General features: G+C 40.6%; 1 protein-coding gene across 1 annotated transcript in view; it reads right to left on the bottom strand.

Annotated features, from left to right (window-relative positions):
* The window catches only part of SUFU (SUFU negative regulator of hedgehog signaling), a 1,639,861-nt gene that overhangs the window by 133,984 nt on the left and 1,479,733 nt on the right, over positions 1-26,144 (bottom strand). The window contains exon 11 of the mRNA XM_044056544.1: positions 2,824-2,892. Within this exon, the coding sequence (XP_043912479.1) occupies positions 2,824-2,892 (69 nt within the window). The remainder of the gene's footprint in view (positions 1-2,823; positions 2,893-26,144) is intronic.

Below are 26,144 nucleotides of genomic sequence, written 5' to 3'. Positions count from 1 at the left end.
TCTTAGCCTTAGAAGTCTTGGCTTTAGTTTGTGAACCACAGGAAGAGTCCAAGGACTCCTCAAAGGAAGGCTTTAAAAGACCCTTCAGTATAAGTTTATTTTTTCTTTCCTGTAGCACCCTTGGGCTGAATGCGTGACAAAAGCTATAGGACTCTTGTAAATGTACAGCCCCCAGGCAGTATACACAAATGGAATGTCCATCTGTTATGGACATCTTGTAGCTGCATTTAGAACACTTCTTAAACCCAAAGGGTTTATGTTCCTTTTGATCCTTTGACATATCAAAGAGCACTGTACCCAACACAAGCAACAGGACCGTAGTCCAAAAACGGTTAAGGCGGGAAACTACCGCTAACAACTGCTGACAAGAATCTCTAATTTAAACGATTCTTGACACGACTAACGCACACACACAGAAGCGAGGAACAAAATGCTTTTCTTTCACAGGAACAGACAAACTATGAAACGGATGGAGGACTAGCTCCTCTAAGTTAAATGGGCCTAGCCCGTAGGAACAGAGGGATACCACAAAACAAATCACTCACACCACAACACACGCTAAACAGCAAGAGCAATTAGCTATTAAAATAGCTTTTGTGAGGAAAAAACACAATTTTCAGAGAGAAAAAAGAAGTTTTAAAGCTACCTAGCCACAGCCAAGCGAGACCACGTCTTAGCTACACGAGCGGTAAACGAGATCTGGGGCTATGGAGCAGTGCAACATGGGATACCAGGTTAGCCCAGCCAATTAGAGACTTTGTGCTAGAAAAATAAGTTGGCCGAGTTGGAGTCGATGTTTGGCTCTGAACCCGCGAGTAAGAATGTAGGCGAGATTGGACCACATAACATCCTGTCTTAGACTTTCTGCACTAAATCCTTCACTTGGCAAGTATTTCATAACTTCATCTTCCTTTTTTTTTTTTTTTTTTAACTTCTGCTTTAGTAATCTTTTGTTCAACGTTCCCTCTGTGATCTTATTTTTTATTGCAAATTTTTCCATATCTAAATGATGGATTTAAATGCATGTAAATAATTGTATAAGATGTTACTGTTTTTTCTGCCTCCCAACCAGTAATGTCTATGGCATCTATATGACCAAAAGTACATGTTAATATCATCGATGGACTACCATAAAACTGAAATGGAATTGCTAAAAAACTGTAAATAGTGCTACATTTTTGATATTTGTATTTTTGATATTTGTATTTCTGTAATGTTGACTTTTATGTGGAGCTTTTCTCCCCAGGCCTCCACTGAAAATGGACACACCTAGGCCCAGTGAACTTTCCCGGTAAACAAATGCAATAAATAAATAAATACCTGGATGCCTTTGCCTAACCTTCTCTCTAAATATCTTTGGGTCTGCCTTTTTAATGCAGATTAATTTAGCTTTCTCCTTTGTATAAATATTGTACCATATCAGATCTTTCTTTCTTTCCCATGTCCATATTTCTTTTTTACACCTTTCAAAAGTCTCTAGATTTTGTTCTTTATATTTTTGCACTTCCTCAGTTGCTTCTTTTTCCAAATTGCCCAAAGTTTCTTGGTCTATACAATGTTTTTCATAAATCTGCTGTATTAATGAACACAAATTTTTATTTGAAGCTTTTGACAGTTTTTCTTTTTTCTAATTTCTCTCAATATTTTTGTACATCTTCTCTCCAGAAATGCTGGACTTCTTGCATAAAGTAAAAATACATAATTTCTTTCTCTTCAACGGTCCACTCTATCGTCTTTATGGCTCTTTTTTGGCACATCAGTTTTTGTGATTTTTGCGGACTGCTACTTCCTTATGCAACAGGGGGACCATCCTCCTCCTGGGCCTGGCCTAGCCTCATTGTAGGAATGCTTCTGTGTCTTGATGATTCTACACTGTCATTTTTTCCAGTCCTAGCACCAGTGCGCACAACAGGATTGGGCACTTTTTTATCCTGGGTCTTGTGCATGTAGCTAGATTTTTTTTATTTTTAACCTACTTCTGTCCATGAAATACACTATATAAAATACAGTCTATATATATCAGTGTTGTCTTGGTGAGATTTTGTGAAAAATAGGGTCCACCTCATGAAGGTACTCACCAAGACTTGAGGATGAATTCAATTCCAGTACTACTGCTCTCCTTTGCTTGCTGACTCCTCTCTCCATTCGGACCAGTGAGGGCATGATGGTATCTAAAACACGCCATCTGAACAAATGCATGTTTCACAAAGGAGCAGTGCTACTACATGGCATTTGGAATACAAAGCGACTGCTCTCTTATTAATGAAATAAGAGGTAAAACAGGAAACTTTGTTTCCTGCATACACAATGATAGTACTGTGTCATTTTCCATTTACCATTTTCTGTGCATAAAAAAATATAAATACTACATACCTTGTACATAACACTGCAATTAAAAAGACTGCATCAAAAATTATCCTGCAGTTGCTGCATTTCAGGCAATGTGCTGGATGCAATGAAATGAACTACTAGTTAAGTAAATGAACAAAGTTTATGGCAGACATTTTAACCACCATTACGAAAGGGATCACAAACCTTACAAAATACTGAAAATATATTTATTAATGAAAGGCGACGATTTAAGTTATCAAAAGTATAAAAGCTATATTACTACATCTGCTGATTTTTAATGCATCTCTGCAAGTATGCCCAACAGCAAGTCAGATCAATCCTACCACATCTTAGTAGCACTTCATTTTTGCTTTTTCAGTGGTGGTGTTAGCAGTGGCAGCACATTTAAGTGGATAAATGAAGTACCTGACATATCCTCCCCAGTATATCAGCTTGTAATATTCATCTGTGAAATGAAATCAGACCACTTACTTCCTCTGGAGAAGTCAGTTCTTCTAAATCTTCAAGCATTTCTTCGACAAATTCTTCTGTTAGTAGGATCTAAATAAAAAAATATATATACATGCAGTTTTACATGCTTCTAGACAAAGGGTTAATGAATCCAATATGAAAAATTATCTTTATACAATAAATTATGCAAATGTCAGTTGGAAAATACTGTGCTGCATAATCCAAAGATCCGACAAAGTTTTTTGTAAGATAAGTGTGAAAAACTGAAAGGCTGTCAAGCCCAGCCAGATAGAATCTTGTAAATAATTCTATGTGATTTTGTAAATATTAATATAATCCACAGGCTGGTTTTACAAATGTAAAAGAAAACTATATGCTATGAGTAAACTATATGTTGTACTGAACTTCAAAAATGTAACCACAGTGCACCCTGCTGGAAGAAAACTGATACAGTAAAAAATGTTATGACTGATCTCAGGGCTCAGACACGGGATGGCTGGGTGAAAGAATTCTTTCTACTGTCTTAGGACAAGAGTTAATTACTAGAGTTTACATATATAATGTCTTTTATGGCTGAGGCTTCCTGCAGGTGCACATTACAAAAATAAATATAAATTCTGAGTTTATGTTAGCCTGAGAAGCTAAATCAGAACTATTAAGAATGATGTCATCGAAAATGAGTCAGCAGTGATGTATTATCAATTTAAGACTTTCACGGAGAGAGAGAATCGCAAGCATTTTTCATTTTGTCTGAACCTGAACACAGCACTCTGCCTTTGCTTTGTTCTGTAAGTATTTAAGTTTAGAACATTGCTCCTCTTAGAAATAGAGAGAAAATAGTAAGATTAGACTAGCAGCTTTCTATATTTATGTCAGACTATTCTAAAGTATTATTGTAAGCATTTTCCTGTGTCTGAACTCTTGACTAGCACTGTGTTGAATTGAGGAGATTTTTATTGTGTTTTATTGAGGAGATTTTTATTGTGTTTTATTATTTATTATTAAATATTTTTAAGCCTTTCAACTGTAGCTGTTTTGTGTAGAGATAATTTAAGCTCTAGAGTGCATAGCATGTATATAGTGACACTGTCCAAACCACTCCAATAACCCTTACTGTTCATCATACTTACTAACTGAATAATAATAATATTGCACAGAAAACTGGACACCCTTTGATAAGGGCCTTATTACTAGCTTATATTAGTGGTTGGTAGCAGCTATTCCTACCTTATAGCCTGGGTAGAGAAGGGGGCATAGCTGGAGAACCTGTGCCAGCCTTCCCCAGGAGTGTCTGTGTGTCTGTACATAACTCGTATCTCAAAGTATGTGCGTGTCAGCTACTTAGGCAGGGTCACGAAGCACTGGTTGGACAGAGACGGTACTGAAGGTTTTAGCTTGACCACTAGGCTGAGACCTGTACCCTACAGCTGTGCCAGTGGGGAGTTTTACTGGGGATCTGGAGAGAAAGGGCGAAACCAGCCCCGGACTAACTACATCTCTGTGTGCTCTTAAGGGAAATTGTATTTTACTGTGTGTGTACTTGTTATCCTTCCCAATGTGAACGACCCTCACTGATGTTAGGGGTGAGGATTGAGGCTCCTCATTTACTGGGCCCGCGCATGGGTATCATAATAAGCTATGACATGTAAGGATGTGCACATGCCTAATGTCTACAAACTGTCTATGTAAATTCTACACTGCATAAAATCAAAAACATATTATAAAAATATTTTACAAAAGAAATATTGCAAACCTGAAAATTTTACACACAGTTATCCCTTCATTCAATTACCCACCAGGACTGGCCTTACACACAGGTGAATTAGGCAACTGCCAGGGGTACAGTGCCACCATGGTTGTAGGGGAGCTCCTTCACTATTTATTTAATTTTTTTAGAGTAATGTTTATTTACTCTAAAATAAAGCACCCCAACAAAAGAAAAAGAAAAATTTACCTGTCGAATAGTGAGTGCTCCAAGGGGCAGTGCTCCAGCCAATTTTAGGTTACCTTAACAGTTGTGAGGTCACAGGTATACAGATCTCGCAACATTCAAATGTAGGTGCGAGCTGTAGTATTTGAACAGAAATAATGCTGGCAGACTGATCAACCAGATATTCTGAGCAATATTTGGTGTGCCTGGACATCTGAGACTGAAGGAACAGTGCAGGGAGTGAATTATCATTACAGTATAATAATGCTGGCAGTGATCAAGGAGATATTTCTGCAATATTCTTCTGGCTTTGCGATTTATGTGGAGCAACTTAAACTGGAGTACTTTTAAGTGTGTCAAACTGTGTAGACATTCAGTCTTGTAGCAAGAAGTCTGGAAAAAGCCTAAAATAAGGGGGAAGCAAAGGCCCAAAACTAGGTACATATTTAAATACTGCTCATAAACTTAGAAAGTTGCTAGAATAACAAGTTTCGGTTAGCATGCATTTCCTGAACAATGTGAAAGTCTGAAATTCAATGAATGTCATTATTTAGTAACTTCAATACTCAGTGATTTGACAGAAAAAAACTCAAATTTTAGGAGGATAAGAAAGTATGAAGCTTCGAGAGAAAAATTGCACAGGACACTAAGGATAATCACAAGGCTTTCTTTAGTTATGTTAGGAACCTGGGTGGGAATTCCCAGATATGCTCAGAATTAGTCCAAAATGACAAAAAATACACTGATCCCACAGACATTGCCAACATCCTAGCTGACAGGTTCAGCGCAAACTCCCCCCCCTCCCCACCAAAAGGGCAAATATCTATCCCAGCAGAGTGCTGCCACCCTGACATCTCAGATGCTCAGGTGGGAGCCGCCCTCTCCAAAGCAAAACACACAGCATCAATGGGACCAGACGGTGTCCCAGGCTGCGTCCTACATGAACTCCAAGAAGAGCTAAACCCAAACATAAAACTACTGTTTAATCTCAGCCTTACTACAGGATATGTACCCAAAGAGTGGCGTACAGCAACAGTGGTCCCTCTCCACAAAGGTGGTGCCTCAACGGAGCCTGGAAACTATCGCCCCATAAGCCTGACTAGCTTGGTCTGCAAAGCTATGGAAAGGATCATCATGGACCTCATAAATAAAGATATTGGGGACCTACATACACTGGATCCTACCCAGTTCGGCTTTGTTAAGGGCAGATCCTGCCTCTTAAACCTGGTTGACTTCTTTGAAACAGTCACCAAGGCCATTGACGAAGGGAAGGTGGTCCACACAGCCTATCTGGACCTCGCAAAAGCCTTGATACAATACCCCACTCGGGCATTATAGATAAGCTCACCAGCTTAAATATAAACCCCTATGTCACTAGATGGGTTGCAAACTGGCTCAAGGACAGAACCCACATGGTTAGAATTGCTGGAGCCATGTCAGACTCCAAACCAGTTACAAGTGGCGTCCCACAAGGCTCAGTCCTGGGACCTCTCTTGTTTGGTATATATTCTCGGAGGTACAGGCCAACATGGAATGACTGTGGCTGACCAAGTCGCAGATGACTGCAAACTGGGCCATAATCGACTCTCCAGCCGACACAAGCATCCTCCAAAAGGGCCTCATAGAAACAGACAACTGGTGCCAGAGCCATGGCCTCAAGCTAAACGCCAAAAAGTGTATAGTCATCCCCTTTGGCAAAACAAAGTGCCCACAAATTACCACATAGGTGGTAATCCATTAAGTACAGAAGAAGTAATTAGGGACCTGGGGACCCAAGTTGATAACAATCTCTCATTTGACAACCACGTGGCCAAAGTGGTTAGAAAAACATTTTATATAGCCCACCTAATCATGAAGGGATTCACATCTAGATTAAGGGAGGTCATCGTGCCTCTTTACTCATCCCTCATCAGGCCCATAATCGAGTACAATGCCCCTTTTGGGATGTACCTTACCAAACACCTGCAGCAACTGGAAAGGCCCCAAAAGTACCTCACCAAGAGGATCAAAGGGCTCAAACAGATGCCATATGCTGCCCGGTTAAAGAAACTCCAGCTCTACTCAGTGGCATACCGCCTGCTCAGAGGTGACCTGTGCCTGACGTATAAGGCCATGTCCAACCCGGAATTAAGGGACATGCTGCACCTCAAAAAATCCAAATCCCATCGAGCTACACGCTTGAGAGACTTGAACCTCAGCACTGAAATAAATAGGACATGCTGGAGGGACAGATTCATAACCCAGAGGCTCCCTTCATTATGGAATAAAATCCCAGTCCAGGTTAGGCAGAGTCCCTCATTGATTCTCTTCAAGAGGAGTCTTGATGAGTGGATGGGAGATCGTAGGTTTACCCCGGGTATCACTTCTGTGTCACTGTTAGACAGAGGCACAGTATACTAACCTCGAAAAAGGGCATAGCAAAATTAATTTAAAATGGGTGGCGAAAGCCAAACACATTCTGGCTAGGCTTATAAATGCCCTAGGGCAGATAGCCTAGTATGAACCTAAAACATGAATCTTCTGTGAACATCTGGACAATTAAGAGGTATGTGTGGAGGTAAAATAATATTACATGGACATCAGTTGTGGTGGTTATAACTGCTGGGTGTGGTGGGAGTTGGCTGGATGAAAGTAACCCTCTAGTCATTAGCTCAGTTGAAACAGTCACTATTTGGCTATTAATGGTAACTGTTTGGTGGGGGTTTCCTGGAAGAATGTCATCTCTCAAAAAACATCAAGGCTGTATAAGTGGATTTCAACATGGGCTTAGTAAATCACCTCTACTGTGAACCCCGCCTAGTATAAAAAATCAGCCCTACTCATACATGTATACAGAAAGTCTCTGTACTTGTTTTTGAGTGGAGGTGGGCACTAGGAACGCATGGTCATCATTTCTTTAACTTTCCTCAAATTTTAGATGGGTGCACAGAGGGTTACTATACTATGTATAGGAGCACTGAACTGCCTCTAGAAGTAACATGATGTAACTATTACTGTAATCTTTTTTTTTTCAATTTCCTTATAATCAAACAAGTAATGCACATATAGGTCGCTATCTTTTGGAGAAAAATAAATAAAGTTTGCTGTTGTTTATGTCTGACAGCAAAAATATTATGTTCCATTTGATTGTTTGGTTTTGTTTCAGTCTGAAAAGGGTAGACAGAACATGACTTTCTTTTAGGTAAGCTGCAGCTTAAAGTACAACTATGGGCATCTGTCTTAATTTAACACTATGGGGGAGATGCACAGCAAGGGACTACATATTTGGGAATAGATGGTAAGGGGGACAGGTACTACTCCCAGATACAATCTATGTATCCTCAAACCCTTTGTCTTTAGTTTATTGTAAAGTAGTGTTTGGTCAGCTTTCAGCATTAAAACTTGGATAAAACTTATTTCTTCCTTGAAATAAAGTAAGATTGCTTTTCTTTCCTGTATACAAAAACTTTGTTCAAGTCACCACTGTATCGAAAGGATGGGGAAAAAAAACACTAAAATGCACCTCAGAACATCTATACCCCCCCCCCCATGGATTATGGGTGGTTAGCAGCCCCACACTTAAGTTATTACTAAGTAGTCTTGGTCAGTTAGGATGTGTTAAAATGATGAGGGGGAAAAAGCCAAGTTGAAGAGAGAGACTGAAATTTCTGTTATTTTTTTTGTTCAGGCATTCATTGGAAAAAAAAGGTTTGTTTAAAAAACTCTAAAATGCATATCTGAGCATACAGATGCCAGGCTTAGTACTGTTACTATCACTGTAGGTATTATAGTGTAGTCCTAGTTAGTTAAGATTTACTGAAAGGAAGTGGAAAACAAAGCTGAAGAGTAATGCTAAATTTCTTTCCTTGGTCATGTTTTTTGTTCAGGCAATCATTGGATGGAAAAATGAATAACTCTAAAACGCACCTCACTGCATCTTAAAAAAAAAAAAAAAAAAAAAAAAACTATGGCTTCAGGTGATCTTGCGGACTTCACCCTGGATTAATTTTTCCCTCCACAGTGAGTGCAGTTTTGCTTAGATCATGTTGAATGAATTAATAAATAACTGCAAGAATAAAAAACAAAACAAAAAGGAAGGCAAACTGTAAAAACGTAGGGAGAAAAGTAACCTTAGTGTCAAGTAGGCCAGGATGGATTTGGCAGTGGGGAGGGGGGTTTGGGGGGCATGAAGCCCGTTTGTCTAGGGCGCCAGTTTACCTAAGGCCAGCCCTATTACCCACTCAACTAAATTCATGATTGTGGGAGCACTGGAGCCTATCCTAGCACTCACTGGGCAAAAGGCAGAGAAACTAATCCTGAATGCAATACCAAGCTATTGCAGAATGCGTGCATACACTCAGAAAGAACACACCTACAAACAATTTAGAGGAATGAAAGTTCACCTAAGGCACGTCTTTCAGATGTGGGAGGAAACCACACCACCCAGTGAAAACTTACGCAAACATGGAAAGGATGTATAAACTATTGCACAGAAATCACCCGATGGAGAAACAAGTGATACAGGACACTGTCCAACCCTCATACAAATGAGACTGCAAAAAACCCCCCTGCTAATTCTAACTTGAAAATTGTATATATTCAAAAGAGCTCACGTGTGTGTGCGCGTGTGTGTGTGTGTGTGCGCGTGTGTGTGTGTGTGTTTGCAGGGGTAATGCATAACTTGCTTTACAATGATCACCACATACAGTTATGGCATCAGGATTTGCAGAAGTAAACATGTACTTCTGCTGGTAAGAATCTAAGGACAGGATCTAAATATGTTTAGCTGTGTTCAAGCATATTAGCTAATAACATCACACTTCTTCCATATCTCATTCACATTCATATCAGAAAACCAAAGCAAGCCGAGATGAAACTAAGGCCAGACTGCTTTCCAAATCAGAAATGAGATATGAATTCAGTACTAGGAGTTCGGAGTGAATTTACATATCATTCATTGAGATACAAAAACTGGGACTAGGCTACGTAGATTCTACATCTCACAACAACATGGCATTTAACTGAATGTCTTGAAATGCACCCAATAACTATTTCAGATCATACACCAATAATAACCAAAAAAAACCCCAGAAGGTAATGAAATAAAAATGAGACACTGGTGCTTTCCCACCTATCGGTTGAAAAGAGAGGAATTTAAAGAATGGCTTTTAATTAATTCAGGAACTACTAGAGAAGATAGGATTTTCTTCTGAAAATATAGCTAGGGAGTGGGATAAAATTAAAGTTGAGTTTAAAGCTAGGGAGATATGGTTAAGAAGTAACAAGAATGATTTAGAGAGATTGACAAATGTTAAAGTACTGCATAATAGGGGGAATCTCTCAGAACAAGAAAAGGGGCAACTGCAGAATGCTGCACAGAAAATAAGGGATTACCCCGATAAGATGCACGAGTTTATTAAGATTGCTGTTAAGCAACCTTTTTTTTTGGATAATAATTCTAAAGCACAAAAATTTTTAGCACAACAACTCAGGCAACAAAGTGGAAAGGGCTGTCACCAAGCTTAGGGAGCATATAACAAGAAGATAACAAGAGATCATAAAGTATTAGAAATATTTTGGAACTTTTATGAAAGTTTGTATAAAGCAGAGAAATATCTAAATTGTTCGTAGGTGTGTTCTTTGTGAGGTACATATGGTAATGTTTATGGAAGAATTAAATATGTCAAGGTTAAACGTAGATGATGCTCAATTACTAACAGGACAGGAAGAGATGAGATAAAAATGGCTATGTATAACCAATCTAGTAAGACCCCAGGAATAGATGGTATTCCTGTGGAAGTTTGGAAGCTAGGTGGGAAAAAAACTGATAAAGATCTGGAAGGTTTTGTTTAACGGTATTTTAAGAGGAGGAGAAGGACCAGCATCCTGGAAGAAGGTGGTGGTAGCTGTAATACCTAAAGAAGGTGAAGTTCCATTGGATCCAGCTTCATTGCAGGCCCATTTCAATACTAAACCATGGTTATAAAGTGTTTACGTCTATAATCGCTAAAAGAATGGCAAAATTGATAAATATGGATCAGTATGGTTTTGTGGAGGGGATGCAAACATTTGACAATATTAACAGAACAATGACGATCCACAGGGAAGTGGACTGTAAGAAAATACCACTTTTATTGGTGGGTCTTGATGCAGAGAAAGCATTTGACAGAGTAGACTGGGTCTTCATGAGCAGGATCACAACACAAATCCAAAAGGCAAGGTAAAGCCAAAATATATGTACAAAAGTATAAATAAAATAAAAACAAACTCAGCAATGCAAATCAATGAAGATGTGCAACCCTTCATCAGTGTGTAGAATTAACAATTAACAACATCCTTAAATATATTTCAAAGATAACACAGCCAATAAAAATCAACAATTAAAAACTAAGACTCAAACAGCAAGAGTACTTAATGCAGGCACATCTGTTTACAACAGATTTTATCGATACTGTTTGGTTAAGTCTGGGTGCGGAATCAGCCTGCAACCGGAGAATCCAATCATATTCCTTCCCCTAAAATATCTATACTATATGGACTGCATAAAATCCATAAATCCCTTACCAACCCTCTAATGAGACCTACTGTTTCAGGTAGGGGATGGCTAATGGAAATGATATCTACGTATTTACAAATGGTTCTAAGTATTTACGATTTGTAAAGAGCTATATGAAAGACACCATTGATTTTCTAACACAACTGTACGATTGGTTTCATAAATGTGAAATAAGTTTTCAAATGGTGTTCGATATAAAATTTCTTTTTACAGTAATACCAAATACATATGGAATAGACTCCATTAGGGAGTTATTATATAAATATGGTCAATTCACAGGGAAATATGTGAAGACCTTATGTGAACTGTTAAGAGCTAGTTCTAAATAACAATTATTTTATTTTTGATAAAATTTATCACTAAGTTTCAGGTGCTGCAATGGGCACTCCCATTGCGAATACCTATGCTAAGTTGGTTCCTGTGCAATATTTATCGGAAGTGAGTTGTTTTAAGTGATTTGTGGATGATATATTTTTTGTGTGGAGAGGCACGGATGATGAATTATGTTCTTTTATTGAATATTTGAATATGAGTACTGATTTTTTTTTTAAGTTCTCTATGAACAGTTCCACACACAATATTAATTTTCTAGATGTTTCCCTATTATATGATGGTGTTGACATACAAACAACAGTTTTTAAGATTTTAAGAAACCAGTACAAGATTTTTACATTGGAGCAGTATACATGCCCCTCATGTTTTCAGGGGAATAGTTAAAGGGCAATTTATATGAATGAGTAGGTTTAATACAGACTTGGATAAATGTTATGAACAAATGCAGGAGTTAAACAGGAACTTCTCATAAGAGAGTATGAGGAAACAATTTTGAATATAGGGATGGAAGAAGCTTTAAGGTTGAGGCATGGTCAAGCTACTCCCCATTTTGGGATGGGCTGTATTGAATTATCCAATAATGAGCAAATCCCACCCAAGAAAAATTACATACTATGGTAACTACTTTTAATTGTTGTGGTTTGTCTTTTTGGCTTTTCCCAGTTAGGGGTCGCCACAGCGGAACTCTGGTCTGCTAATGATTGGCAGTAGATTTTTATGGTGCCAAGTTGCCAACCCAATGCCCAACCTTCAGCGAAGGCACGCCCATTCACGCATGTCTTTTGGAGGCCACTCGACCGCGGGGAGGACATGCAGACTCCACACAGAAGGCACTCCAGCCAAGAATCATACAGGAGAACCTCTTGTTGTGAGGCAACAATGCTACTGCTGTACCACCACGGCTTACAATGTAACTAGCTAAACATAATTACTTTTAATAGAAATACAAAAAATATAAAGACAATTTTAACCGAGAAATGGGATATTTTGAGATCTTTACCAGAATTATGACCTATTGTTGGCACTAATCCAAGTTTCTCTTACCTAACTGCCAGAGTTTAAAACAGAGATTATGTTACAAGGATATTTGTACAATCTCTGAAAGAAAACTTTCTAATAAGACTAGCAGTGCTCCATGTTACAACTGTTGCTCCTGTAATTACATTAATGGGGATACTACTTTTATTCATCCTAATACTCAAATTATGTATATTTTTAATTGTTTTGCAAAGTGTGACTCTGTAAATATAGTATAATTAGCAACTTGCAATGTACGTACAAGTTTATATATAGGGAAATCTACAAGAAAGTTAAAAGATAGAATCAATGAACACAAATCAGATATCAGAAGGAATATCTGTACGAATTCTTTGGCTAAACATACTAATGAGAATGGCAGTAACCATGTTTTTACATTTAGAGTGATAGAGTTAGTAAAAACTTACGCAGAGGGGACATTTATAATAAACTTGAAGTAAAGGAATATGATTGGATTCTCCAGTTACAGCCTGATTCGGCACCCGGACTTAAAACAGTATCAGTAAAACCTATTTTAAAACATAATTAGATGTGCCTGCATTAAATACTCTTGATCTTTAACATTCTTAGTTTTTAATTGTCTTAATTATTGATATTTATTGGCTGTGTTATATTTGAAATATATTTAAGGATTTTGTTGATTGTTAATTCTACACACCGACAAAGGGTTGCTGAGCCAAAAAGCTTTGTCACTTTAATAAACATCTTCATTGATTTGCGATGCTAAGTTTGCTTTTATTTTATTTATACTTCATGACCAGGGCAATTGAAGTATTTTCTTTCCCTGATACAATTATAAGGCTGATTAGAAGTGTATATGAGGGATTGGAGGTAAAAACTGAAGTGGGTGTTGTCCTCTCTGATAACTTCTACATGGAGTAGAGGAATGAGGCAGGGTTGTCTGCTTTCCCCTTTGTTGTTTGCATTACATTCAGAATCATTGGCAAAGAAAATAAGGGGCTCAGAAATTCAAGGATATAATTGGTAGTTTAGTCAGGAAAAGCTGGCTCTATTTGCAGATGATCTTATTTTATACATGACAAAAGCAGAAAGGGACATTACAGTGTTGTGGAACATTTTAAGACCGTTTAAAATCTTCTCTTGTAACAAAATTAATGAAGCTAAAACAAAGGCAACAGTGGTAAATTATGTACTAACATGAATTAGTCCAATAATATCCATATTTATAGGGACATGATTAAATGAAGTATTTGCTAGTATGAATTAGAAATGATTATGTTGTGGCAGCTAAGGATATGTAGAAAGAGACTAAACAGAAGATAATACAAAAATTGAGAAACTGGAAGCTTTGTTATATGCATATGAATACTAAGATACAAGCCATTCAAATATTTTTAGCCCCTTTAGTCTTATGCAAAGGTCAGGTATATTTTTATCAACCAGAGGAGAAGCAGTGGATAACAATTAAGAAATAGATGAAGGATTTTATCTGGGAACAGAAGACAGCAAGGGTCAAGTGGGATAATCTGATACTTCACTGGTTAGATCAGACCATACACTAATCACCCTGGATGTCCACACCCCACCACCACCCCCAGCCAAGGAAACCACAGTGAAAAACTTTTCTAAAGCAAACTTCACCTTACTTAAGGCAGAGGTGGTAAGTTTCACAGCCCCCACGCTAAAGAATAACACTGCCCAAGATGCAGAATCCTTTGCAATTACACTCTATGAGCACCTACAAGGATACATGGATCGTGCCATCCCTAGCAAAACCAAGACTCACTCCCCTAAGAGAAGGAAACCAGTCTGGTGGACCCCTGCCATAAACAGGTTATACAACAAAAGGAGGAAACTAGTTCAGAAAAAAAGCAAATCCCAAGAAGGAAAGACATCCCTGATCAGTATCAGTAAGAAACTAAGGTCCCTCATAAAATCATCCAAAGCGAACTTCGAAAGAAAAATAGCCAAGGATTCGAAAGATAACCACAAAGCCTTCCTTAGCTATGTCAAGAATCTAATTGGCAACTCGCAGATATGCTCTGAGCTAGTGCAAAATAGCACAAAATATACTGAACCTACTGATATTGCCAACATCCTGGCAGACAGACTCACCTTCCTCTCACCTTCAAAAGGGACCACAACAATACCGGAAAAGTGTAATGTCCCGGAAATCACAGAAGCACAGGTGAAAACAGCCCTTTCAAAAGCCAAAAACACAGCATCAATGGGGCCCAGGCTGCATCTTGCACGAACTACAGAACAAACTAACCCCCCACCTAAACACGCTGTTCAACCTCAGCCTCTCCACAGGCTACGTGCCCACAGAATGGCACACAGCAACAGTTATTCCACTCCACAAAGGAGGGGCCACAACTGAACCTGGTAACTATCACCCTATAAACCTGACTAGCCTGGTCTGCAAGGCTATGGAGCGCATCATCATGGAACTCATTAACAAAGACACTGGGAACCTCCCAACACTTGACCCAACCCAGTTCGGCTTTGTTAAGGGCAGATCATGCCTTCTAAACCTGGTTGACTTCTTCGAGACAGTCACCAAGGCCATAGATGAGGGAAAGGTGGTTCACACAGCCTACCTTGATCTCGCCAAGGCATTCAACGCCATTCCTCACTCGGGTATTATAGAAAAACTCACCAGCCTGAACATAAACCCCTACGTCACGAGATGGGTTGCCAACTGGCTTACAGACAGAACTCGCACGGTAAGAATAGCGGGCTCCAGGTCCGACTCTAACCAGTCACAAGTGGTGTCCCGCAAGTCTCGATTCTGGGACCCCTACTGTTCGGCATACATTTTTCAAAAGTACAGGCAAACACAGGAGGACTATGGCTAACCAAGTTCGCCGATGACTGCAAACTGGGAGCCATAATTGACTCTACGGCTGACACAGACATCCTTCAAAAAGGCCTTACTGAGACAGACACCTGGTGTCAAAGTCATGGCCTCAAGCTAAATGCCAAAAAATGCATAGTCATCCCATTTGGGAAAAACAGAACACCCACGAATTACCACATAGGCGGCAGCCCCCTTAATACAGAAGGGGTAATAAGAAATCTGGGGACCCAGGTAGATAGTAATCTCTCCTTTGACAATCATATTGCCAAAGTAGTTAGGAAATCCTTCTATGTGAACCATCTAATTACTAAGGGGTTCGCATCTAGAAATAGAGAGATTATAGTGCCCCTCAACTAGTCGCTCATCAGACCCATCATAGAGTACAACGCTCCATTTTGGATGTACCTCACAAGACACTTCCAACAGCTGGAAAGACCACAAAAGCACCTCACCAAGAGGATTACTGGCCTCAAACATATGTTCTATGTAGCCCGACTGAAAAAACTCCGGCTGTACTCAGTGGCATATCGCTTACTCAAGAGGTGATCTCTGCCTGACTTACAAAGCCATGTCCAACTCAGAAATGATGGACATGCTCCACCTAAAGAAATCCAAGTCACTGCGAGCCACGTGCTATAGTGAGCTAAACCTCGCCACAACAATAAACAGAACATGCTGGAGAGAGATTCCTGTCACACAGACTCCCCAAGCTTTGGAACAAAATTCCTAACTACATTAGGCAGAGCCCCTCACTAACACTCTTCAAGAAAAGCCTTGACGAGTGGATGGGTAACAGAAAATACACCCCTGGGATCACTTCATTGGTTCTGCTTGACAGAGGCTCAGTTAATTAATCAATGGGGCAGCGAAAGCAGACACACTCTGGCTAGGCTTATAAATGCCCTCGGGCAGATAGCCTAGTACCTACCTATGAACCTATGAACTTCCAGAAGAACAAGGCGGACTAGAATTACCCATTTTGAGGGGATATTTTACAGCAACACAGTTAGGGCTCTTATACATAGCACATGTAGAAAATGATAATTCAAAGTGGAAAGGAATGATGATAACACAGGAAGGAAGCTCAAGAAATAAGGCTAGATTGGGACTGTGGATGCAGATTCTTAAGAAGAACAATAAAAATCATACAGAGTATTATACTCATAAAACAGGGAGTATTCATGGGTAGGCACTAGGCTATCGGCCCAAGGGCCTATGTAAGCCTAGCCAAAAAAGTTTCCCTGTCTTACGTGCCACTGTCGAGCAGACACAGAAGTGATCCCCGGGGTGTATTTCCTATTTCCCATCCACTCATCAACATTTTTCTTGAAGAGTGCCAATGAAGAACTTTGCTTGACATAGATGGGTAGCCTGTACCAGAGTATGGGAAGTCTCTGGGACAGGAATCTATCCCTCCAGCATGTCCTGTTTATTGTGGTGACAAGGTTTAGGTCCCTAGAGAGTGTAGCTCAGTGGGATTGGGATTTCTTTAGATGTAGCATGTCCAACAGCTCTGGGTTTGACATAGCTTTATATATTAGGCAGAGATCACCTCGGAGTAGGCAATATGCTAAGGAGTAAAGCTGGAGTTTTTTGAGGTGGTCAGTGTAGGGCATTTGTTTGAGGCCAGTAATTCTCTTTGTGAGGTACTTCTGTGGCCTTTCCAGCTGCTGCAGATGTATTGTGAGGTACATTCCAAGGGGGGCGTTTTACTCTATAATGGGTCTAATGAGTGTTGAGTAGAGATTCCAAGAACTAAACCAGCACAAGAATGAAGAATGGAGAAAAGAGATTCTACTGACAGGGATGACTATGGTTTAGGATACAGACAATAGGCAAGAGGGAGCTGGAATTTACTGGAGAAAACTGGCAAAGGAACCAAGGTAATGGGAGCAAATAACTAGATAGGGAAAGGTAATAGAACAGGAAGAGGCCAAAAATATATTTGAATTGCAGGTTAGAGACTGCCAGAGTATAGGCAAAGTGAAAGAAATTGGGGGGGGGGTCCCTAAATGAAAGACCAGTACTGGTAGACGTTTATTAGAATCTAGAACAGAAGCTGCAGTTAAAAAAGGGCAATTAGTAAAGCATACAAAATACTGCATGATAATTAAGAATGAATCGGAGGAGCTTAGAAAGGATTGGAAAGAGAGAATGGATAAGCAATTCACAAATGACAAGGGGGGATATATGTATATCTCCCAAACATGCAACAGAGTCTAGAAGATTTAGGATCTTTGCCTGGAAGTGTTTACATGGGTATTTTTATACCTCAAGTAGACTACAAAGGAATTTTCCTCAGGTGGATAGCAATTGTGGAGGTGTGACAGGCAAGAAAGAGGTGGCTGGGAACATAGTTTTTGGGTGTGTAATGAGCTGGCAGACTTTAGGGAATCCCCGCAGACCGATCTGTCTGAGTTGCTAGGTGAGTGCATTGGATTGAATGGGCAGATAATTTTTTTGAGCTGTGATACACAATCAGAATTGCCTAGACACAGTAAAGCCTTGCTTAGTCTAATTATGGTGGTTGCCAAAACAGCAATTACAAGAAAATGGAAATCAATGTCTAGATCAGCTTTACTAGAAGTAGTGAATATAGTAACGGAGATAAAACCGGAACTGGGATCTTTAGAAAAGGGAAGGAGCAAACTATATAGGAAAAAGTAGAATTGTTGGAACAACATATGCAGAGAAGGAAAGAGGTTTAAAAGGCAGGATTTGAATGAGCCATATAATGCTTAACTGACAATGACTGGATAGATCATAAGTGATTTATAATGCTTGCAACTTGAGTGGTATCATTTTGTTTTTCATTTAGATAAATGTAAGATTGCCTATGTCATATGCAATAATTTAATAAAGATGTTTGTTGAAAAAAAAATCAAAAGTGAGTTTCACAAAAGGCCAACATTAGCCCAGCTACCAACTCAGAAATAAGAGGAAGGCATACTACATACTGTGTGGAACACAGTATTTACAAACCCAGTAAAGATGCAAAACTTGAACTATATAGACTGTGGAATGGTCTGAAAAAATATTAATTTGCTTGCTGGTAGCAGCAAACAATAAACCTTCCTAGGCTGCGCTTAACTGTAGTTAATATTATGCTTCCTTTCTTTTTCCACCTTCCTCTGCAAGCTTTCTCCACTTATTACATTCCCCTTTGAATGGCTCACTGAATTCTTTCTCCACAATCTTCCAATTATAGTAACCATTCTATAGGTTCATCTACAAATCTCTCTTGGAAGTACTTCTTGATGACCTGAGAACTGCTAGACACAGAATTCTTCAGTCTGCGCTACTGTCTTCCCCTCCTCCCTCCTTCCTGTACAGGATAACTTCTCATCTCCTTGATCTGATGTTGTGGATTAATGTCATACCTCACCTGTCTCTTCTGATATCTACTTGGAAGTGCTCTGCCCAATTAATTTCTGGACATATCCTTTCATCTCCATCCCATGCACTTTTCTGACGGCTTTCAGCAAGACACCTTACAACAGCTGGATGCCCCTTTCCTTGTATGGCTCCCAGGACTGCAGACAACACTAAAGGTGTGGCCTTAGTATGCCCCTGGAGACTGGAAATATTACCTACTGCTTCTGCAGTGTATCCCTCTGACGATATATCCAAGCATTCTGGTTTGATTCTACTACCCTCTCACTCTCTTCTTGGTGGTCCACCCCAGTTATGACTAACACCTCCAGATCCTTTTCACGTGCATCTGACATTTCTACACCAACATCCCCACCTGATATTTTCCAGCAGGATTACTGTGGCTCAAATGCAGTACTTTCAATTTGTCTGCAATGAACAACTGTTACCCAGCAACAAACTTTCCCATTCTCTACTGCTGCTCCAATTTTGTAACAAACTGAAAAGTTTACTCATCTCTACTCCCTCAAATATTTAACTTTATTTATTGTTTTTGTTGACCAGGAAAGTCCAACTGGGTGGAAAACCCCTTTTCAGTGGAGGCCCAAGGAGAAAAGCTTCACAAGATACAGAGAGTTAAGTATTAACTATACACACAAAATGTGATAAATCAACTGAGAAAACAATGAGAAAAAAAAGCAATGGTTGTTCAGAAAACAAAAACACTGACAAGACACATGAGTAGTCACAGCATATAAACATATAATAATGATACAGGCAGCAAAAAGAAACATCATTCAAGGGTAGATCAGAATGACAGTTTAGACCTATGGTGCTTCACAGTAGTAGGAGAGTGGTAAAATGAAGATTCACAGGAATGCAAAGCTGAAGAGCATATGGTATGTTGCGAGTGGCCAAGAACACACAATAGTAGAGGATAAGATACAAAATTACTGGCCACGTAGTCATTTTAGGGCAGGATAGGATAGAATGGATAACAGTTTAGGGAAATTAGCTAGGTATGGTGCAAAGTTGGAGGCAGTTTCTAAACACTCCAATTCAGCAATATGCCACTTCACTATTGTGGGGCTTGGCTGAATGATGGTCAACTCTGACAAAATTTATTTACTTTGTTATTTTTTATTTGCAGTTTGTTTTCCAGGATAGTCCATTGGGCCACATGAGCCCGTTTTCAATGGAGTCCTAGGGAGAAAAGCTCCAGAAAAAGTACAAATACACAGTACATAGAGCAGTAAAGATCTTGGTACAAAATTCTTGTAGTACACAAATTCCAACAAACAATACATTTTTACAACATTATAGTACACAATTCTAATAGCTAATAGGTAGTACAGCAGATTAGAACATTTTTTTTCAAGGCCAATCAGTGGAGTTTTATTTGGAGGTCTGTAATGGATCCAAAAAATGGATCACTAAGGATGGAGAGTTCCTAGGAGACATTTTTAGGCGCCAACGATTTTGTAAATATTGGATGAAGTTTATTCAGGGGTTAGATGGGTTGGGAGCATGAGCATATCCACTGTGAGGTAAGATGTGCATGCAGTGAGGTTTTAAACAAGGAGAGGCTGTTAATGGTGCGAACAGGAGTTGGGAGAGAGTGCCAGAGGCAAGCTAAAGAGAAGGACATCAGGTGATTACCAGCTGGGTGTGTGGGTTTATGTAATTTAATAAGGCTTTGGGAATTAGATCTGAGGAGTAAATTTGGATTAAGCATTGTGAAGGTGTTTGCATGGGAGGGGCATAGAGATGGCTTATGTATAAGTTTGTGAGCTTGGATAAGTTGGTATACTTAAGAAAGTGTGGTAGTTCTAGCCAGTCTAGTTGGTGAAGGGAGTTGCAGTGGTGGGAGGTGGCTCTATGACCTGTAGCAAATTTAGATATTTTGTTACAGCAGGATGAGAGTTTGGTTTTAAGGGAAGATTGCAGGTTGGTGGGGATGGATACACCATATAAAAGGGATGGGATAAGGTACTTATTTTGCTGTTATATTACCTGTTTTTCCTGTTTTTCTGTGCTTAAATTGTTGATTGCACTTCTTGGCTAAAGTCTTGCTTAAAAGTTAACAAACAGGCTAATACACTCAAGTGTACTAGCCTTTGATAGCAATTTAGTCGAATAACAAAGCATTTACTGTATTTTCTGTTGTTTGTTCAAAAAAAACTAAAAAAACCAAAAAAATACTTCTGCTTTCCTAACTTTCCTAGCTAGTTGTCCCAGAGACCAGATTTGCTGATCCCTGGGGCTTTGTATTTGGTTCCTGTGTTCCTCCATTTTCTTGTGTGGCCAGAGGGAAGTTTCTTTACTCACCAGTGAGAGTGGGGAGTACTGAGCTGCCTGTTTGTCCTCAGAGGAGTGGTTAGAGACAGCAACTAGTAATTCATTGGCCATTTTGGGTCATTTCCTGTTTTTTCCAGCCCCCTGCCATAAAGCGCGCTTTGGCGGGCTTTTCTGGCATTAGAGAACTTGGCATAGCTCCTCGTGGTCCCCTGCAGAGTTCCTAAGGCAGCAGAGCAGAAAAGCGACTTTCTTGATTATAAGTATTTTTAGCATTTTGTATTGCTGTTTTCGATTAATTGTGCTTTTCGACCACTGTTTGTGCTTATTTTGCTGTTATATTACCTGTTTTTCCTGTTTTTCTGTGCTTAAATTGTTGATTGCACTTCTTGGCTAAAGTCTTACTTAAAAGTTAACAAACAGGCTAATACACTCAAGTGTACTAGCCTTTGATAGCAATTTAGTCGAATAACAAAGCATTTACTGTATTTTCTGTTGTTTGTTCAAAAAAAAAAACTAAAAAATACTTCTGCTTTCCTAACTTTCCTAGCTAGTTGTCCCAGAGACCAGATTTGCTGATCCCTGGGCTTTGTATTTGGTTCCTGTGTTCCTCCATTTTCTTGTGTGGCCAGAGGGAAGTTTCTTTACTCACCAGTGAGAGTGGGGAGTACTGAGCTGCCTGTTTGTCCTCAGAGGAGTGGTTAGAGACAGCAACTAGTAATTCATTTGCTATTTTGGGTCATTTCCTGTTTTTTCCAGCCCCCTGCTATAAAGCGCCAAGAAGGAGTTGCCACAGGAGCACCGGCGGTTAATCAAGGTTAAACTATTCGGGCTTCCTAAAGTCCATTCTTCAAATTTTCCCTTAAAACAGCCTTCCTTGAACTGTACTACTGATCTAACCAGCGTATCCTATAACTAAAAAGTCCATCTCTACTTGATTCCCAAGTAGACTACTCTCTATCTGTAAAGCCTAGCACTTGCTCCTACAGTACTTTTCATCTTGATATAGCACTTTTACTATAGATAGTACCCCACCAGCCTAAAACCCTTTTCTCGATCACCCACATCCCCCGGAGTCTTTTTTAAGTTTTTTTGTCTATCCCTTCTAGCATGTCGAGGGATCAGTTGCTAGTGTCCTCTCCTGCTCAGCTGGTGAACCTGGGAATATTGAGGCAATGTTACAATTGCCTCATGTACAGACAACCCTCTCCTTCTCCCACAAAACACAAATACATGCGAGAGATGCAACTATTCAGCCAAACTGGAGGCTGAGCTCTCTCAACATAAGACTGGCAAGACCAGACAGAAGGAGAAGGGTACCACACACACCCAGTCTCACATAGTACTATCACAACTTCAAATCATACACATAAACACGCAAAGACATACTCGGAGGCTCTGATCAAAAATCTACCAAAACAGCAGAGGCCACCAAAGCAGACACCCAAACAACTACCACCTCAGGACACAACACATGCAACACATAGACCACACAGTCAGTGTGCCAAACAGTCAGAGCCCTTGAGGCCAAACACAATGCCAGACACACTCGTCATTGGTGACTCGTCAGACACAATGACGTCCCGCTCACCAGATTGAGTAAGGAGAAGGTCACAGTAAGCTGCCTGTCGGGCGCTAGAATCCGCCACATAACGCGAGCACTCAGGTCTCTCAACAGCAGGTACAAGTACGACTCAGTCATTGTCCACGCTGGTGGAAACTACCTGAGACGTACCTCCTTGGACTACATGAAAAGTGACACTGAGGAGCTCCCTGATTATGTAGCCCAGGCAGGTATGACCCTGACCTTGAGCAGTATCCTACCTTCACCAAGAATGATGCCACAGTACAGAGATAAGATGATCAGCTTTAATAATTGGCTTAAACTCTGGTGTCATTCAAAGGGGATCCAATGTCTGTCTGCCTGGGATGACATGCTGGACAAGCCACGCTGCTTCGCAAGGGACGGCTTGCACCTGTCACACCTGGGCTTCTGGATATTGGCAAAGGCTTTGCCACCCCCATAGTGCCTTTTTAGGCAAGGCTCAAATTCTAAACCTACCACCCTAGAACACAAAAAGGAAAAAACTAAGGGTAATGCTGCTCAATGCCAGAAGTCTCAACCTCAAGATGCACGCACTCGAGGCCCTTCTCAGTATGGAGAACATCGATGTCTGTGCTGTGACTGAAACCTGGTTCAAGGCTCCTGAGAGCACCCCAGCACTATCAGGTTTTACCTCATACCATGCGTTCCGGCCCCAAAATCCGGACAACACCAAGAAAGGAGGGGGGGGTGTCCATATTCATCAAGGACACCCACACCTCAAGGTTGGTGGCAACGCACGATGCATCGGAGACCATCCAGGTGCAATTAACCATAGGCAAAACTGCTCTGCAATTTGTAGCATGTTACAGGCCACCCTCTCAAACTCAGGAAACTCACATAGCTTTCACTGGAGGGGATAAATGTATCTCCAAACACCATCATACTAGGTGACTTCAACTACCCTAATATAGACTGGGATCACTACTCAAGCCCAAACACTCTAGCCCAAAGGTTCCTGGAGTTCATAAACTCAAATGCCATGGAACAACTAGTCACCATCCCCACAAGAGGTGAAAACATACTTGACCTCATCATCACGAACATGGGATCACAATGTTCAACACCGGAAGTATACCCCTCACTGGTGAGATCAGATCATAAACTAATCTCACTGGAGGTCCTCATCCCGCCCCCACCTGAGATAAAGACCACAGTGAAGAACTTCTCAAAAGCCGACTTCACACTTCTAAAGACTGGTGCGGTCTCTTTTAAGGCCCCTGAGCCGGCGGTAAACATTACCCAAGCCGCTGAATCACTTACAAATGCCTTCTACCAGCACCTACAGGACTGCATGGATCAGGCAATCCCAAACAAAACAAAGACTCTTTGTACCAAAGGCAAGCGTCCAGTCTGGTGGACCCCAGCCATAAACAAGCTCTACAACAAAAGGAGGAAGCTACTACAAGATAGAGCAAAATCCTTAAAAGGTTAGACACCTTTGATCATTATAAGTAAAAAACTAAGAGCTCTCATAAAATCATCCAAGGCAAATTTTGAGAGAAAAAATCCCTAAGGACTCAAAAGACAATCATAAGGCCTTCTTTAGCTATGTTAGAAACCTGGGAGGAAACTCCCAGATATGCTCAGAATTAGTTCAAAATGATGTGAAAATTACTTAACCTACAGACATTGCCAATATACTGGCTGACAGGTTCAGTGCAAACTTCTCCCCCCCAAAAGGTGAGATATCTATACCAGAGGATTGTAGCCCCCCAAACATCTCTAACGCCCAGGTGAGAACTGCTCTCTCTAAGGCGAAAAACACAGCATCCATGGGACTGGATGGTGTCCCCGGCTGTGTGCTCCACAAACTCAATGAGGAATTAAACCCACAGTTAGGACAGCTGTTTAATCTTAGCCTCACCTCAGGATACGCACTCCAAGGAGTGGCGCACGGCAACTGTGGTCCCACTTCACAAGGGCGGTGCCTCCACCAACCCTGGAAATTACCGTCCCATCAGCTTGACAAGCCTGATCTGCAAAGCCATGGAGAGGATCATAATGGAACTCATAAATAAATACATAGGAACTTGCAGACTTTGGATCCAACCCAGTTTGGCTTTGTCAAAGGCAGATCATGCCTTTTAAACTTGGTCGACTTTTTCAAACAGTCACCAAGGCCATTGATGAGGGAAAGGCAGTCCATACAGCCTACCTCGACCTGGCAAGGCTTCGACACAATATCCCACTCAGGTATCGTTGAAAAACTCATCAGCTTAAATGTAAACCCATACATCACAAGATGGGTTGCAAACTGGCTAAGTGACAGAACCCACAGGGTCAGAGTTGCTGGCGCCATGTCAGACTCAAAGCCTGTCACAAGTGGGGTCCCACAGGGCTCAGTCCTGGGCCCACTCTTGTTCGGCATCTACTTTTCTGAAGTACAAGCAAACACAGGAGGGTTATGGCTGACAAAGTTTGCAGATGACTGCAAACTGGGCGCCATAGTCGAAAACACATCTGACACAGATATCCTTCAGAAGGGTCTCACAGAAACGGATAACTGGTGCCAGAGCCATGGCCTAAAGTTAAACGCCAAGAAATGCATAGTCATACCCTTCGGGAAAAACAAGGTTAGCCCTAGCTACCATATAGGTGGCAATCCACTGAGCACAGAAGAAGTTATCAGGGATCTGGGGACTCAGGTTGACAGTAACCTTTCGTTTGACACTCACGTTGCTAAAGTAGTTAGGAAGACCTTCTACATTGCCCACCTGATCATGAAGGGATTCACATCTAGATCAAGGGAGGTCATCGTCCCCCTGTACTCATCACTCATCAGACCAATGATTGAGTACAATTGCCCACCTGATCATGAAGGGATTCGCATCTAGATCAAGGGAGGTCATCGTCCCCCTGTACTCATCACTCATCAGACCAATGATTGAGTACAATGCTCCATTCGGAATGTATCTGACCAGACACCTGCAGCAGCTGGAAAGGCCCCAAAAGTTCCTCACCAAAAGGATAAAGGGTCTCAAACATATGTCTTATGCTGCCCGACTGAAAGAACTTAAGTTCTATTCAGTCGCTTACCGCTTGCTCAGAGGTGACCTGTGCCTGACATACAAGGCCATGTCAAACCCAGATTGGATGAACATGCTTCACCTCAAAAAATCTAGATCCCTCAGAACTACAAGGGCGGGAGACTTAAACCTTGACACGGTTATTAATAGGACGTGCTGGAGGGACAGATTCATCACCCAAAGACTCCCTATGCTGTGGAACAAAATCCCGGTACATGTGATGCAGAGCACCTCGCTGGCCGTGTTCAAGAGAAATCTTGACCAATGGATGGGAGATCGCAGATATACCCCAGGGATTACCTCAGTGTCTCTGCTTGACAGAGGCACAGCAAAACAATGGGCATAGTTTTCTTCAAACTAAAGGGGTGGCGAAAGCCACAAAAACT

The sequence above is a fragment of the Protopterus annectens genome, chromosome 14.part0, assembly GCF_019279795.1.
Source record: "Protopterus annectens isolate FY-2018-M chromosome 14.part0, PAN1.0, whole genome shotgun sequence".
NCBI classification, from domain to species: Eukaryota; Metazoa; Chordata; order Ceratodontiformes; family Protopteridae; genus Protopterus; species Protopterus annectens.
This window is presented reverse-complemented; position numbering and strand designations above follow the sequence as displayed.